General features: G+C 40.2%; 1 protein-coding gene across 7 annotated transcripts in view; it reads left to right on the forward strand.

The window, feature by feature from the left end:
• LOC117257681 (synaptotagmin-2-like) overlaps positions 1-10888 on the forward strand; it is an 89817-nt gene extending 78929 nt beyond the window's left edge. For 4 of the 7 annotated variants that reach the window (XM_033627948.2, XM_033627946.2, XM_033627950.2 and 1 more), the window contains 6 exons: positions 1141-1278; positions 1442-1609; positions 2114-2281; positions 4592-4709; positions 5040-5173; positions 8881-10888. In XM_033627948.2, the coding sequence (XP_033483839.2) occupies positions 1141-1278; positions 1442-1609; positions 2114-2281; positions 4592-4709; positions 5040-5173; positions 8881-9096 (942 nt within the window). In that variant the 3' untranslated portion in view covers positions 9097-10888. The remainder of the gene's footprint in view (positions 1-1140; positions 1279-1441; positions 1610-2113; positions 2282-4591; positions 4710-5039; positions 5174-8880) is intronic. The other 3 variants (XM_033627951.2, XM_078169870.1, XM_078169869.1) reach the window with 1 other exon arrangement.
• The last annotated feature ends 4258 nt before the right edge of the window (positions 10889-15146 follow it).

Genomic DNA, 15146 nt, shown 5'->3' on the forward strand with positions numbered 1-15146 from the left:
ATGTCTGGAAAATGAGTTGTAGACGTGACGGTAAATCAATTTAATGAAAATAAAATTATACTTTAATGTCAGATTGTAATACTGTTAAAAATATAAATACATATAGTTGTTTTGAAAACTTGGGGGCAATTTTGGCCCCCGGAACATGGCTTTTGGGGGCATTCTTGGATAAATTGCGGGCCAAATGGCCCGTGGCCCTTGCTAATTTCTGACACTGATAGAAAGTAACTAGTCTCAATTTATACTCATAGGCCCCCATAAATAACCTTAAATGAATCATTTGTGCTATTTTTTTTTAAAGTATGAACCTTGTGGTGTTTTTAAGAAAATATCCCATAATGTCCTTCAGTCTGCTTACTTGTGACTTTGTCTCATTTTTGCTGATACAGCTTTCTGCTGTGTGGGATATACAGTCACGATTTCTTTAACTTTTTTAACAAGTTAATGTGACTCATTAGGTATGAGTCATATTCAGAATTTGTGTAGCTGCCTGTGTAGCCGCGAGGCATTCCCTTCAGAGGGCCTCAGAGTTCCAGTTATTTTGTCCACCCCCTGTAATATCACATTTACAGGCAGCTATACAAGTCACTTATATTGATTTGGAAAGGCTTAACAATCATGTTTTTAAGAGTGAAAAAGGGAGAACTTCCAGAGGTTTCTGCATGGCTGATGTGTTAGATTGTGGCATACTGTAAGGTGTTCCTGTTTTTCTGTCCACCCCCTGTATATTGACTGTTTTTATCCTGCTGTTTCTCTCTCTGTCTCTCTCCACTCTTTCCACAATAACACAGAGCTCTATTGAAATGGCATTTCTACAACATTTTATTGTCGGAGAGAAACTCCCTACATCTGATTTTAGCAGTTTTTCACACACCTGTAATGCCCCTGAAAGAAAAAAAAAACAGCAAATGGTGTCACCCAAGAAATAGTGAAATCAAGTCAGGTTGCAACCGTGGCCATCGATGAACAGATTGCACTAGTAACACCGGGGTGAGCAGGGGTAAGTGGCAGGTAGGTGCTGTGGCTAACCCAACTGCTGATGCCCGAGGTTTAGTGTTCAGCACAGCCGCCACCTTGGAAACGCCCTCTCACTCTTCCTTTCCTCTGCTGCCTGCCCCCCCTTCCTCTCTGTCTGTGCAGAAACAACAGGATGATGATGATGAAGAAGATGATGTCGAACCCGGACTGACTGGAGACGAGAAAGAGGAGGAAGTAAAGGAGAAAGAAAAGCTCGGGAAACTGCAGTACTCCATTGATTATGACTTCCAGGAGAACAAGGCGAGCGGTTGTTTGTTTTTCATTTTCTTGTCCAAATGAGGAGCCTTTGGCCTGTTTTTTCACGGTTGATTATCAAAAAAGAAAAATAGCATCAAGGACAAGGTGAGCTGAGGAAATGCTCGCTGACTTCTAATCACATACTTCCTCTCTCCTGCCTCCCCAGCTGACTGTGGGAATCCTGCAAGCGGCTGATCTCCTCTCCATGGACAGCGGTGGCACCTCCGACCCCTACGTCAAGGTCTTCGTCCTCCCTGATAAGAAGAAGAAGTTTGACACAAAGGTTCACAAGAAAACACTCAATCCTGTCTTCAATGAGACCTTTACCTTCAAGGTAAGCTGAAACAGCTCGTGGTCACCCTTTACTTATTACTTATTAAAACAACATGAACCCCAAGCTGTTTGATCTGTGGACAGGTCCTGGTAAAGGTGGAATTCTCCTCCTGTCTGTCTCTGCGTCGGTGACCGCTTAGCAGCTGCTTAGAATCTGATTTCTTTTTCTCATATACCTCTGGCCAGCAGTGATAAAAACGCAGCAGACATACTGAAGGTGTCTGACAAGGAGAATGTGGCACAGAATCAAATTAAAGGAGAGGGCCACCTCTGGTGCACCTCACCTGCTGCTGACACAGCTCTATGAAAACAATTCCAAAACCTTTTCCTTGTCAAAGTCAGGCGGGTTCTGCTGAGGCTGCATGTTTTTAAGTCAGGCCATTTTGAGCTCCAGGCCAAAGTCACAACCCGTAATGCTCTGTAGTTCTGATCTGACTCACACTGTAAGTCTGAGATGTGTCCAAAAACCCTTTAAAATTGAATGGGATTACCTTCTGTCTTCTAGATTCCATTCCAAGAGATGGGAGGAAAGACTCTGGTAATGTCAGTGTATGACTTTGATCGCTTCTCTAAGCATGATGTCATCGGAGAGATTAAAATACCCATGAACACCCTTGACCTGGCGAAGCCAATTGAGGAGTGGAGAGACCTGGACAGCGCAGATCAAGAAGAGGTAAGAGTCATGAAGTAGCAGAGTGTTGTATTAGTTTTACTACACTGCTGTTTATGTCCATTACTTTCAATGATGTATGATGTAGAGACGCATGTTCTAAAGGCAATATCGATTCTAATAAGAATTCCTTAAAGTTGTAATCACTAAGATTTTCACTTAAAGGTCTAGTATGGAGGATATGGTGGCATCTAGTGGTGAGGTTACAGATTGCAACCAACTGAGAACTACGCTGAACAGCACAAAAATGCCAATCTATCTATGGCTAGTGTTTGGTTTGTCTTTTCTGGGCTACTGGAACAACATGGCAGACTCCGTGAACGAGGACCTGCTCCGTATGAAGATATACACAGCTCGCATATAAACCATTTTAAGGTGACGGACAAAATAACAGCCCTTAGTTTCAGGTGATTTTAAGTGTTGTTGACAAAAACATAGTTGTGAATATTATATACTATTCCTGCCAGTACATCCCCTTAAATCCTACTCACTGGACCTTTAAATAAACGTCTGTTAATTCACTGTCTGTTGCTGAATGAGATAACGTAATGATGGTTGAATTTATGGCCCACTGATACGAGCCCTTGACTTTGCATTGTTACATACTGCACAACTGTTTTCATCACGCAGTAGAGGTTAGTCCATCAGAGAGAGACGGTGGAGCTAACGCAACAGACTCGCTCTTCAACTGTGTGAAGCTGCATACTGTTTTTTTCCGGCCTCTGCTAGCATTGCGAGTAAATACTTAGTATGGCCAAACAAACAAAGAAGAGAATCTCAGAAGACAATCATTAACTTTATTTGTCCCCAGTTGAGTAATTGGTTGTCGGCAGGGGGATGCATACATTTCAAAACAAAGTAATACTTTGCACATCAGACGAGAAGAACAAAACTTGGAGAAAAGACTCACACGCACACTGCCTAACTTGCAAAAATATTTCTTCTCTACAAGGGTGCATACATTTAGCACACATAAAACACAGGACATAATACAACAAACACTAAGACCAATAAACATAACTACATGACATCTGTAACATATAACAGTTATTCCCCTTTTGCTTTCATATGCACTGGTGACCTCAAAGACGGTGGCGTGGCCCAGGTGCCAACTGCCAGCTGGCTGATGTCACACGGGTGACACTGTTTGGATCACTGTGAAGGCAGATCCAAAAAACGCAACTGCGGTTACCATTTTTTGTTTTTAGTGCTGCCAAAAAGAATATGACTGAGATCTCTGAGATTGATCTTAGAGATTGTAACTCAAAGGAGGCAATAATTCATATTTTTCAATGTCAAAGAGGTCACTTGAGTGATGAACCAGCGGGGAATTATCACCTGAATCTGCGCTATTGTGAGTTTCAGCTCATGATTGAGCTGCCCAGCCCACAAGTTTACTGTTTTGGTTCACTTTCACTGTTCTTATAGTGTTACATAACAGCAGGTAGCTCTTAAAAGTAATGTGCACTACTTGCTGAGCACCAAATAGCAGGCAGACACAGACTAGCAAGTGAACACAGTGGAGCATTTTGCAGCTAAAGATTCCCCCAGGAGCTGATGAGACGAGAAAACGACAAGACCACACAACAGTGCTTGAAGAGGGTGGACTTAAATTGACCGGGTGGATGGAAACACGACTCCAAAATAATGATAATGTTGATGTGTAGATGTCTAAATAACAAGCGAATATCAGCCGATATTATCCAGTAGAAGTCTCTTTGCAAACTGTAATCATGATGCTACTTGTAAAAGAGGTTTTAAACACTGAAATACATTTTCTCAGACTCTCAGCAAAAACACTTTTTTTCATACAGAGCAACCTGAACAGCTTACTCAGCTGATGACATAATACAAAAATAACCACAGGCACAAGGTGGCAACTTCGTCTGGTGCAATTCAGAACGCTGAAGGACACACCTTTGTTTTCCAAAGCGACGGCACTGCATCCTCTGTAGCCATGCAGCCAGTAATGTGGTGTTTTTACCATTAAGCTGCACCAGAATATGAAAATCAATCAGTGAACCCTCCCCAGAGCCACCTTAAGAAGGAATAATCACTCTGCAGTTGCTTGCGGTCTCAGATATTTTATTAACTTTGAAAAGGCCAATGAGATGTACTTAAGAAAAACAGTAATTCCTGCTGCTAAAACAGAAGCGATGGCAGCAGGAATTATTTGCACTGACAGTGTAAATTTAAAATGTGACTCCAAAGGGAGAGTTTGTGTGTTTGTGTGTTGTACCGTGCATCAGGGAGAAGGCATAAATTCTGCGTCAGCCCTGCTTTAACTTTCTCTCCCCTCCCTCCCCCTCACAGCCGGAGAAGCTGGGTGACATTTGCATCTCTCTGCGTTACGTCCCCACTGCTGGCAAACTTACCATCTGTATCCTGGAGGCCAAGAACCTGAAGAAAATGGACGTGGGTGGACTGTCAGGTATATCAGCAGAACTGAGCATCAGATGTTGCGTTTTATTATCACATTATCACACATTTGACTAAAAATACATCATCTTAATGTGAAGCGTGGATGCTTGCAGTGGGACTGCAGCATATACAGGAACGTGCCTGTGAGCACAGCCATTAGGTCGGTTCTGCTCTGCTCACGTGCTGACGCTGCAGTGCTTACCATGCACCAGCTCTCGCTCCCCCTCTGGCTTCAGCATTGGCCCCATCTGTTGGTGCATCACAGCACTGCAACCCAAACATGCATGTGCAAGGCATTTTTTTTCTTTTAATCACGATTTTGCCCTCTTCCTGTTCTCAGATCCCTACGTGAAAATTAACCTGCTGCAGAACGGAAAGAGGCTGAAGAAGAAGAAGACGACGGTGAAGAAGAACACTTTGAATCCGTACTACAATGAGTCCTTCAGCTTTGAGATTCCTCTTGAGCAAATGCAGGTAAGGATTTAGACTCTCTTATTAAAATCATTTAGAATCTATCAGGAGTGGAGATAGGACCACAGCATCTGACAGGGATAGAAGTGCTTTTCTGAAGGACGTACTGGTGTGAAAAAGCACTGCATACAATTAAACATAGTTACTAGAAGAACTAGTAGAAAGATAAATGTTTACTTAGATCGGTATCAATGAGCCCTACCAAGCAATCTGTCATCAGACAGAGAAAAATACATCTATTGTTGGGAAGCATTTATATGGACACAGATATTACCTGTACACTGCTGTCTGCTATATTGTTTTATGTGAACATGTCTGACAACACTTAGGCCACAGATGGTGTCTTTCAGATAAAACTGAAGATGGGAACACACCTGTATATTTGAACACTGTCTGTTGAATTGTCATTTCATCATCTTCTAATTAAATAACTGGTGAAGTGCATGTGAGAATTCATTAGCAGTAAAAGGCTCAGTTAAATACACTCTTGTGTTATAGTGCTTCAGCCATGGGTTGTATAAAAGAGGTGGTTGTAGCCTTGGGGTCTGAAAAGCGCCCCAAATCTGCAGTCTTCCTAATGGCCAGCAGGAGGCGACCGCGCTGGTTGCAAAACAGACATCTGGTTGTAAAGAAGTCAATGAGAAAATAACCCTAATTCTCACTTGATTGATTATCTCCATAAATATTTAGCCAACCAGTTTATGGTCTCAATTGCTAGCTTTAAGTGTAGGCTGTGTAAAATAATGGATGTTGTCGCTGTGACATCACTCGTTGGTTTGTTAACTCCCGTCTTGAAGCCTTGAGTTTGACATTTTGGCCGTTGCCAACTTGATATTTGTAGCCAGAAGTAACCATATTTGGATGAGAGGATGGAGACAATGCTAACGCTAGCTGCTTAGTTAGCACAGTGTATTTACAGCCATGGTTAACTGTGATAATACTAATGCTAATGCTAATTTTTGCTAGCAAAAAACACGCTTAAAACCATATTGAAAAATCTACACTATATTTAATATTATATTTCTAAAAAGAAAAAGAGGGTTCTTTAGTCCATGCAACACTAAACAAGACTTTTTTTTTGCAACAAAAGCATTACAGTTAATTTTCATGATGCGACTTTGCATGGCGAAACCAGTTGTAGCCAGGTTGCTGGGATATGTCTTTGTGCATAGTTTCCTCAGGTTCTCAGTAATAAACACCCCTCGCTCCTCAAAGCTCCACTCTCTCATCCAAATATGGTCACCTCTGGCTCCAAAAAACCAAGATGGTGACAGCTAAAATTCCAAACTGGAGGCATCAAAACAGTAGTCCACAAACCAGTGGGAGGACGTCACAGTGGTTACTCTCACTTCTTTTATTCAGTCTGTGGCTACAGCTGTATTTTGTCTTGTATGATCAGTAGTTTATGGTGGTAAATGTCAGGGAATGGAAGACAGAAAGTGCTGTGTACAGTTTGCGGACTATTGTCACCATATTTTAGCTTTTAAAGGAATAGTTTGACGTATTGGGAAATATGGTTATTCACTGTCCTGCAGAGAGTTAGATCAGAAGATTGCTACCACTCTCATGCCTGGTAAATATAATGCTACAGCCAGCTAGCTTAGCTTTAAGTCTTGACATCTTGCCATCACTGTGAGGTTGCTAGGCAACCAGCGGAGACTGTAGGAAGTTACTGCTCCTGGCAGAGAAAAATTCAGGTACATGTTCTCCTGTTCACCAAAACTTGTTTACATCAAACAAACCAGACATAATGGGTCTCATTCATGAAAAGTGAGCAAATCTGTGTGTAGATTTGCACATAAAAGCCTACTCTACTAAAAACCTACTCCGGATTCAGGAATGCCGCGGGAAACTCAGATTTGATCGTAAACACGTGTGTATGATCATGAATGCCAATCCATGGTAAAGTGACAGCGCGCTCCCGGTAATCAACAATTAGCATAAATCCCCGCCCATGAATAGCCAATGACCACCATATAAGGAGGTGTAGGTGCATCCAGTCAACCTGTCAGTCATGGTGCAAACAAAGAAAGAGAGAGAAAGAAAAAAGAAATTTTCCGAAGCGGAGATCGAAATAATTTTGGGTGAAGTGGACTTAAGAAAAAACATTTTATTTTCTTCAGTTAGTAGTGGTGTGACAGGGACAGGCAAAGAGAAGGCCTGGAGGGAGGTAACAGATGCTGTTAATGTTGTCTCCGTAGTACAAAGAACCATGTCAGAGGGAAAGCGTAAATGGTTTGATATGAAACTGGAGGCAAAGAAACGCATAAGCACACACACAAAAAATTACAGTGGTCACCAAACAAACAGAAGATTCATTTGTGGGGTTTTGAATGAAGTGGGAACGGGAAACCAGAGATGTTTTGTGCATATGGATAAACTCTAAATCAGTGATGGCTGTCAGAATGTAGAGCTATTTAACATTTATTTTAACAAATGATACAGATAACATATAGCCTACAGCAGTTTGTATGCATCGTCTTCAAATTATTTGAATCTTAATAGCCTAAAGCTCTGTTTTATACAGCGTAAATTAAACATTTTTCAAATCAGATTTATTCATTCAAATGATCAAAAAGCCACAAAAAAAAAAAAAAAAAAAAAATTCTTTGAGCTGGCGCGTGCTCCTTCGTGGCTCCACAGCCTGCTGCTCCTGCTGATCCCAGGCACCGAGGCCGAAGAGGCTGTGATCCGGCTGTCATCCTTACGGATATTTTTATTATCATCATTCAACATGTAGAGAGAACCTGTAATCTATTGAGTTGATTTACATAGATAATTCACAATCGTGAACCATTAAACCTGCTAATAGCCAACTAATTTAACTAAATGTGTTATATTTTTAATATTTTTGTCATGTTTAGATTACGTGTTTCAAAGGCATCTGTGTATTGTGTACATAACAGAGCGCAATATGAATTAAAATTGTAATTTCCAATAGTGACAAGCAATATTAATGTGCTTTACTAAATTTACGCAAGCACTACGAGTGGTCAGGAGCAGGAGTAGATTTTGTTAGTAGCTACGAAAAGATCGGAGCTACTTAAATATTGATGAATGCGGACATGCACGTAAATTTCCGTCTGGGAACAGTTTACACACAAATTCCTTCTGCTCACGTTTCATGAATGAGACCCAATGTGTTTAGTGAGCTTTAAAGGTCCGGACTAACTGACTGCTGTACAGTAGAACCTGACTGTACAGACATGAGAGTGGTATCAAACTTCTCATCAACTCTCAGCAAGAAAGCAAATAAGCGTATTTCTCAAAATGTCAAACTATTCCTTTAAGGGGTGTCAGACATATGGCCCGAGGGCCAGAAGCGGCCTACCAAAGGGTCCGATCTGGCCCATAATATAGTTGTCTGAAAAAACAATAAATACGTACTGTGGTCATATTTAAAGATATTGAACATTGTGCAAAATATTGTTAACTAGCAACTTCAGTTTAGATGCTGAACATTTTGGGATTCCACATAAATGGTGGTAAGTCCCATTCCCCTCCACCCAACCAGAGAAACCCCTGTGCTGACACGAGCCATCACAATAGGACCAGTAGGCAGCCAAAAACAGGGCATTATGCTCAATCAGCTGCACCACTAGCCTCTTTAAAAGTATTTGAGTAAAACTCTGCACCCTGCACTCTGCACCCCTCATATCAGTGTAATACTTGTGGCATTCTGAACCTTGTTGTAATGCTTTCTCTCCCAGAAAATCATAGCTGTGATCACAGTGCTGGATTATGACAAGATTGGCAAGAACGATGCCATTGGGAAGATCTTGGTGGGAAGCAAGTGCACGGGGGCCGGGCTGAAACACTGGTCCGACATGCTGGCCAACCCCCGCCGCCCCATCGCCCAGTGGCATCCACTGCAGCCAGAGGAGGAGGTGGATGCTGCCATCGCAGCCCTGAATGCCAAGAAGTAAACTCCCCCCTGAACACATCGTCCCCACCTCCACCTTACTTACCCGTGCATTTCCCCCAACCATTTCCCCCCAGGCCCCACATATCTGTGTATATTCCAGAAGAACACCCCAACTGTACATCTGCTCCCTCCAAACCCCACGTCCTCCCCTTCCTCCTCCTCCTCCTCTTCCTCTGCCGCCACCTGTCAAAAGATCCATAGATACCATTCAACATGATGGGAAATATAGTTTAAAAAAAAGCATCATGTTATATGAAATCATGTCATTGAAAAAAGAAGTTACAGGATGGACAGATACTCCGTTGATTTCCTTTAGATCTATTTTTGTATTGGGGTTGTGGTTCCATTAATAAGAATACAGAGTAGACTACGAAGAACAGTACGAGTGCTATATGGGAATCTGGTGATAGAGGGGATAAAACATACATTCACTCATATTGTACTTCTCACCCCTTCCCTTTAGTGACACAGTTTGCTTAGAATAGTGCTTAATAATAAAATGCTTTATACTGCCATATGATAGAGAAATAACACAAGCAGGTCCATTCCTTAGGTGTATTGTGCACCATGTTCCACACCTGCCAGTTATCATACTAGATGATTCTGTTTGTTTGAAGTACATTCCTAGAGTTGGGTAGCGCGTAGGGATAGGCACATATCCGGTTACCCACAAACACACTGCCTTTTTTGATTAGTTAACCTTCCACCCATCGTCTCAGGAAAACTGAGAGGAAACTGAATCTCCATGCCTTTTTTTCTAAACGGGTTGTTATTATTCCTCCACTTTATGAAAATGAAACGTCGGATTCAAGCGCTTGTTCATTTTCCCGGCGACGTAAGGCTCACGACTAGTGTTAGCTTGTCCGTGAAATAGTACGTTAGGGAACAGGGAGTGGTGGATTTTTCAGTTAATAGGGGTATTTGTGTATTTTTTTGTTTTTAACTGTGCAAAAAGGCTGCGTTTGTCATTTAAATAAGAAAAAAAAGCAAGGAAAAATCAGAGCGGGTACAACAGAGACTGATTCCAACCACCAATGACATGATATTTACAAGGTGTCGATTACTGCCTGCAGTCTACCACCTCCCCTCCCAACGCCTCTGATTCTGTATCTCACTTGTTCAGTGCTACTGCCATTAGTCATGGACTTGACACAAGGGTTTTACTTCAAAGGAATCCCTATAACCGTCTTACAGTCATAAAGGAGACAAGCCTTCAAAGTAACAAAATAAGCAATTTTCAACTACCAGGGACGCCTTCCAGTTAGCGGTGTTGTTCTCTTCATTTCCTTATTTTTTCTATCTCTTGTTTCCTTTGTTTTATTTTATTTAACTTCACTTGTATTCCTCAAGCACCTTAAATCCAAATGTTACGTTCAAGTACCCTCAGAAACCAGAGCTTTAATTTTTTATGTTCATAATAACTGCTGGTTTTAAGAAGAAAAAAAAGAGCAAGGGACTTTTTTAATTTGTTATTGTTGCTTTGTTTCGGCTCAGCTTTTTTCTGTATGTGTTTCTTTGATTGTTTGAATATTACATTTCTCACTTGGTCGCAAGGATATGGTCTGGAAGAAGGCACTGATCCATGTGTATTTTATACACAGCTTACCAAACTGTTGAATTTAATTGCACTACTGGGTATTATTCTGTTCTGTGGTAATTTGACACTGTTCTTTGATCTGTGTAGTTTTTTTTTTTTTAATGATAAAATGTTGTGAGATTGAATTTTACTGTGGCACGCCAGACAGGTCTCCTCATATTTAAAAAAAAAAAACTGAAAAAGAAAAAAAAAGAAACGGACTCCTCTGATAAAGCAAAGAGACACATTACAATCTAATGCTGCTCCCTGGCTCCTTCACGGAAACTAATTGGTTCAGCGCATTTTTCCAAATTAACATTCTGTTGAAGAGAAATTGTGACAAAATCCAAATTGACCAAAACTCATCAGCCCTGATTAAATTGGAGAATGCCAGATTATTAATTAAATTCCTAAGATGCGTCGGGGTGCTTGGGTCCAGGTACGCCTGTGTTTGCGTCTAGTTATGAATTAAAAAAGCAAAAACTACCCGTTGACCGTGTGCAAGAACATGCAAAGTCAATGTAAATCAAATGTAGACCACCTTTTTTGGAATTTAATGAATGTTGGCTCTTGTATCTTTCTCTGTTGGAAACTTTTAAGTCTTTATTTTTTTATAACCGACATACCATGTTTAGATTTCCGTTTATCATCCCACATTATCTTTTTTCCTCCGTTGACGAAGCAGCACTAAAGAAAAGGCAACATGGAAGCAATCAAGCAACCCATCGGTGTGTAGTTTTGCCTATATACATAGTTCATACACGTTGATACTGCATGTTTATACAAAATACTGTACATAGGAGCATGTTTTAGAGACGAAGCAAAAATATCTCGTGTACGTAAATGGGTGTCATTTGTCATTTTAATAACACAAACGAAAGGGGAAAAAAAGATGCACTGTATATTTTCTAAATGAAACAAATGTGTATTTATTTTCCATGAGGGTCATTGGAGAGAATGTCATACAAATATTAGAGTACTATTACTAATAAGAACCTTTCCACGCCTGAAATTCTTAAGCAAGTGTGTCGTCCAGTACTGTGTGTGAGTTCATGTAGGATGAAAATGTAGCCGCATGCTTGCTATATAATTCCTTGTGATCAGAGTTTTTTTATTTGACACCATTTATCTTCCATGTGTTTTGTTTTTTAAGCACTTATCTGAAGGCCAATGTGTGACTTTCTTTATTTTGTTGCTATTGCTTTGTTTTTTTAAAAACAAAAGAAAAACATGTTTTAAATTTTTAATGTTTGGGATGTCGGGGTCTCCAAGTCTGTAAGATGACTATTTTCTAATAACAGATTTGGCACAGTTTTATTCTGAAATAACTCGAAAAAGACTGAATAATTCTGCAATCTGTAGGTGGATTGTAGGAGTTGTTATTTGTGCCAGTAGTGAAGTCTGTTGGATCATATCTTTGTATGAAACGCATTTCCAAGGGCCAAAAGATGAATAATTCCCATTCCAGTGAACACAAAATGACTTGGAATCCCTTCTTCTCCTCTCTTTCTTTACTTGGAAGTTTTTATTTTTCACTTCTACAGTATTTAAATGACCTGAAACCCTTCATGGCTGTGTCTCTTTTACTGTGTTTATTATACAATACGTGTACGTGTATACAAGATAAATGAATAAGATAAAACTAAAGCCATAAAACTCAAGCACTAACTCTTTTAGAGCTCAGCTGAGTAGCTAGAGTTTATTTATGATGAAGAAAAAAAAATATCTGACATGTCTTCATTTTCCTTGGCCAGTGTTTCTCTCTTTTACATTCCGTTCAGAGGTCTTTGTTCATCAAGAGGGCAAAATCCACTTTTCTGTATATGTGAGCTTTGAGAACAGTTGTGAGTTTAGTAGAGTGAGTGTGTCTTTTTCTACTTTCAGAGCTGTCGATGTCCTTGTTTCATAGAGGTAGCTGATTTTACAGTATTGTGATTAGTAACGTATATGCCTTGTTTTGATAGTATAAATAATAGGAACAATATCACAATAGGTTCTCAATAATACTGCTAAAATTATATATATGCTATATATATATATAGATATATATGAGAGTGTGTTCTCTTCTTGGGCTGAGTGCAATTTATGAACCAAACTGGGTCACTCTTCAAGTTTCTCTTCCTCTGGTTTTGCAACAGAATGTATTCGTACAATCAATAACACACTGCTAATACTGGTTTGTGTTGGCTCGTTTAGCATATCGCTCAGCGACAAAACAACAACAACAGATGATCCAAAAATATCAAAGCAAAAAGAGAAACTTAAAAACAGTGGAACCCAAGTTTTAGGCCTGAATCCCTCCCATAGAACTATGCATAAAGTTATGATTTCCACAAACACATGGAGAAAAAAGTGTATGAAAATATAGAAATATATATAATGTCATTATAGGAGTAGTTCTAAATTTTTGGGGAGTCGTTTATTTGGTTTCTTGCAGAGAGATGAGAGGATAGATACCACTCTATGTGTGTGCTAAATATGAAGCTGGAGCCTGAAGACAGTTAGCTTAACATAAAGACTTACTAATAACACCCGCTCAGATGGGCGTGGTTTTGCAGGATGTAGCCGTGCATACCTCGGGAAGCTCCGTGACTTGCTCAGCACTGGCTCTGAGTACATGTTCATACTTTATATGACAGCCTGTGTGCACCTATGTGAGAATGCAGAACAAAAATCCTGTATTGTTTGGTTTGATGAAAATGAGTAAGTGGCTAAGTATGGGCTAGTTTTATTTCTAAATTTTGGAAAAATAGGCTGAATAATTTGATGTACGTCAGGTAGGAAGGCATACAGATGCATATATTTGGTATATTTGGTCTCATTGTGACCAGATACTACATTGATAAAGAAATAAAGACCCCCATCTGAGTACATTTTTGTTGTTGGACATAATTTAGTCCATCTAAGTGGAAATATATTTCATCATTATTTAGTTGTACATATTTCCCAGTATAACCTCACGATGGTCAACTTGAGAAATTATCAGTGGTTAGCTAAAAGTCATTTGAAAATCTGTGGGGATGTCATCTAGTTGCAGTTGTAGCCATGCTTAAGTTTCAAATTACAGCTGTAGTGTGAGGTCTCCTGTAGGTTTAATCTTGGGAAAAAGATTAGGTTATAAACGTCTTTTTGGTTATGGTTTACATTACGCCCTGAACTTTGACTCTCTTTCTCATTTATCTGTTACCATGGTGATAAAAAAAAAAATCCCATTCACCAAGCTCGCCAGAGACAGCGGTCAACCCCAAGAGCTCTGCTGTTGTGACCTTGCAATGTATGTAGTTTTAATCTCTAAGTTAGAGCTGCATACATTGTAGATTCTCACATATAGTGAAATTACGCATTTCTTATTCTTTATCTTAATAGTTATGTCCTTTTGTTGTTGGTAAGTTAACAATTAATAATCCTAGTATTACCCTTTGACTGGTCATCAGTCACTTGAATGTGCGGTCACCCGTCGTTGCAGCTTCTTACAGCTGTCAGTCAGCTGTCAGCGAGCTGTCACACACTCATCTATGATGCATCTTTTGCTGTGCAGAGGACTGTGTTTCAGAACAGCCAGAAGAGCATGCTGGCTTGCATACTGCAAAATGCGACCAGATTTAGCAGAACATCCTGGTATTTTTGGCACACTGCATTTGACAGACTATGTATTGGGACATTCTAAATCTTTCTCTGGCATACTATATAATATGGTCGTATGGGTATTGGAATGCACAGTCTGTATTTTTAGGGAGTCCCGTGGGGAAATAGCAAGCCTGGCTCTGTCTGTATTTGTGTTAAGCTAAGCTAACCGTCTCCTGGCTCCAGCTCTATGCTTAAAGGACACATAAGGCTGGTATCTCACCTAACTCTTGCCAAGAAAGTGAATTTGCCTATTTCACAAAAATGTTGAACTATTCCCTTAAGTTGACCTCAGTTGCTGAGTTTTCTCTGAGGTAAACGCTAAACTGCCATCTATTTATCTATCTATCTATCCTGACAACAATCGTCAACGTGTTGTGCGACGCCGCACATCGCCTAATGCAATATTATATTTATCCGCTGTCCCATTAATGCTACTGACTGTGACCAAATGATGCACTGAGAACAATTCAAACACACAAAAATCACAGAATACTGCCAGGACCTGATCACAGTTGCCTGCATTTGTCAACACTGTTTGAATCTACAAAGCCAAAACTATTCACGCAGAGGCAAACAGAACACATCAGACGATGAGGCAAATGTGATTACGGGTCAATTTATAGCACATTTAGGAGATTTATTTCCTTTTTACTGCCACAATACGGTCACACGACATCTAAGTTCTATGGGGGACAGAGACTGGGAGCTGTGTGTGTGCTTGTGTATGTGGGATAAACAGGTGGAGTGTAGGCCCTTTAGCAGACATGGTGCAAAACCACAGCACTAGAATATATAAATACAATATACAGTACAGGTCTGCATGCATGGGACACATTACTCATTCCTAA

This window comes from Epinephelus lanceolatus, chromosome 8 (genome assembly GCF_041903045.1).
Source record: "Epinephelus lanceolatus isolate andai-2023 chromosome 8, ASM4190304v1, whole genome shotgun sequence".
In the NCBI taxonomy this organism is placed as follows: domain Eukaryota; kingdom Metazoa; phylum Chordata; class Actinopteri; order Perciformes; family Serranidae; genus Epinephelus; species Epinephelus lanceolatus.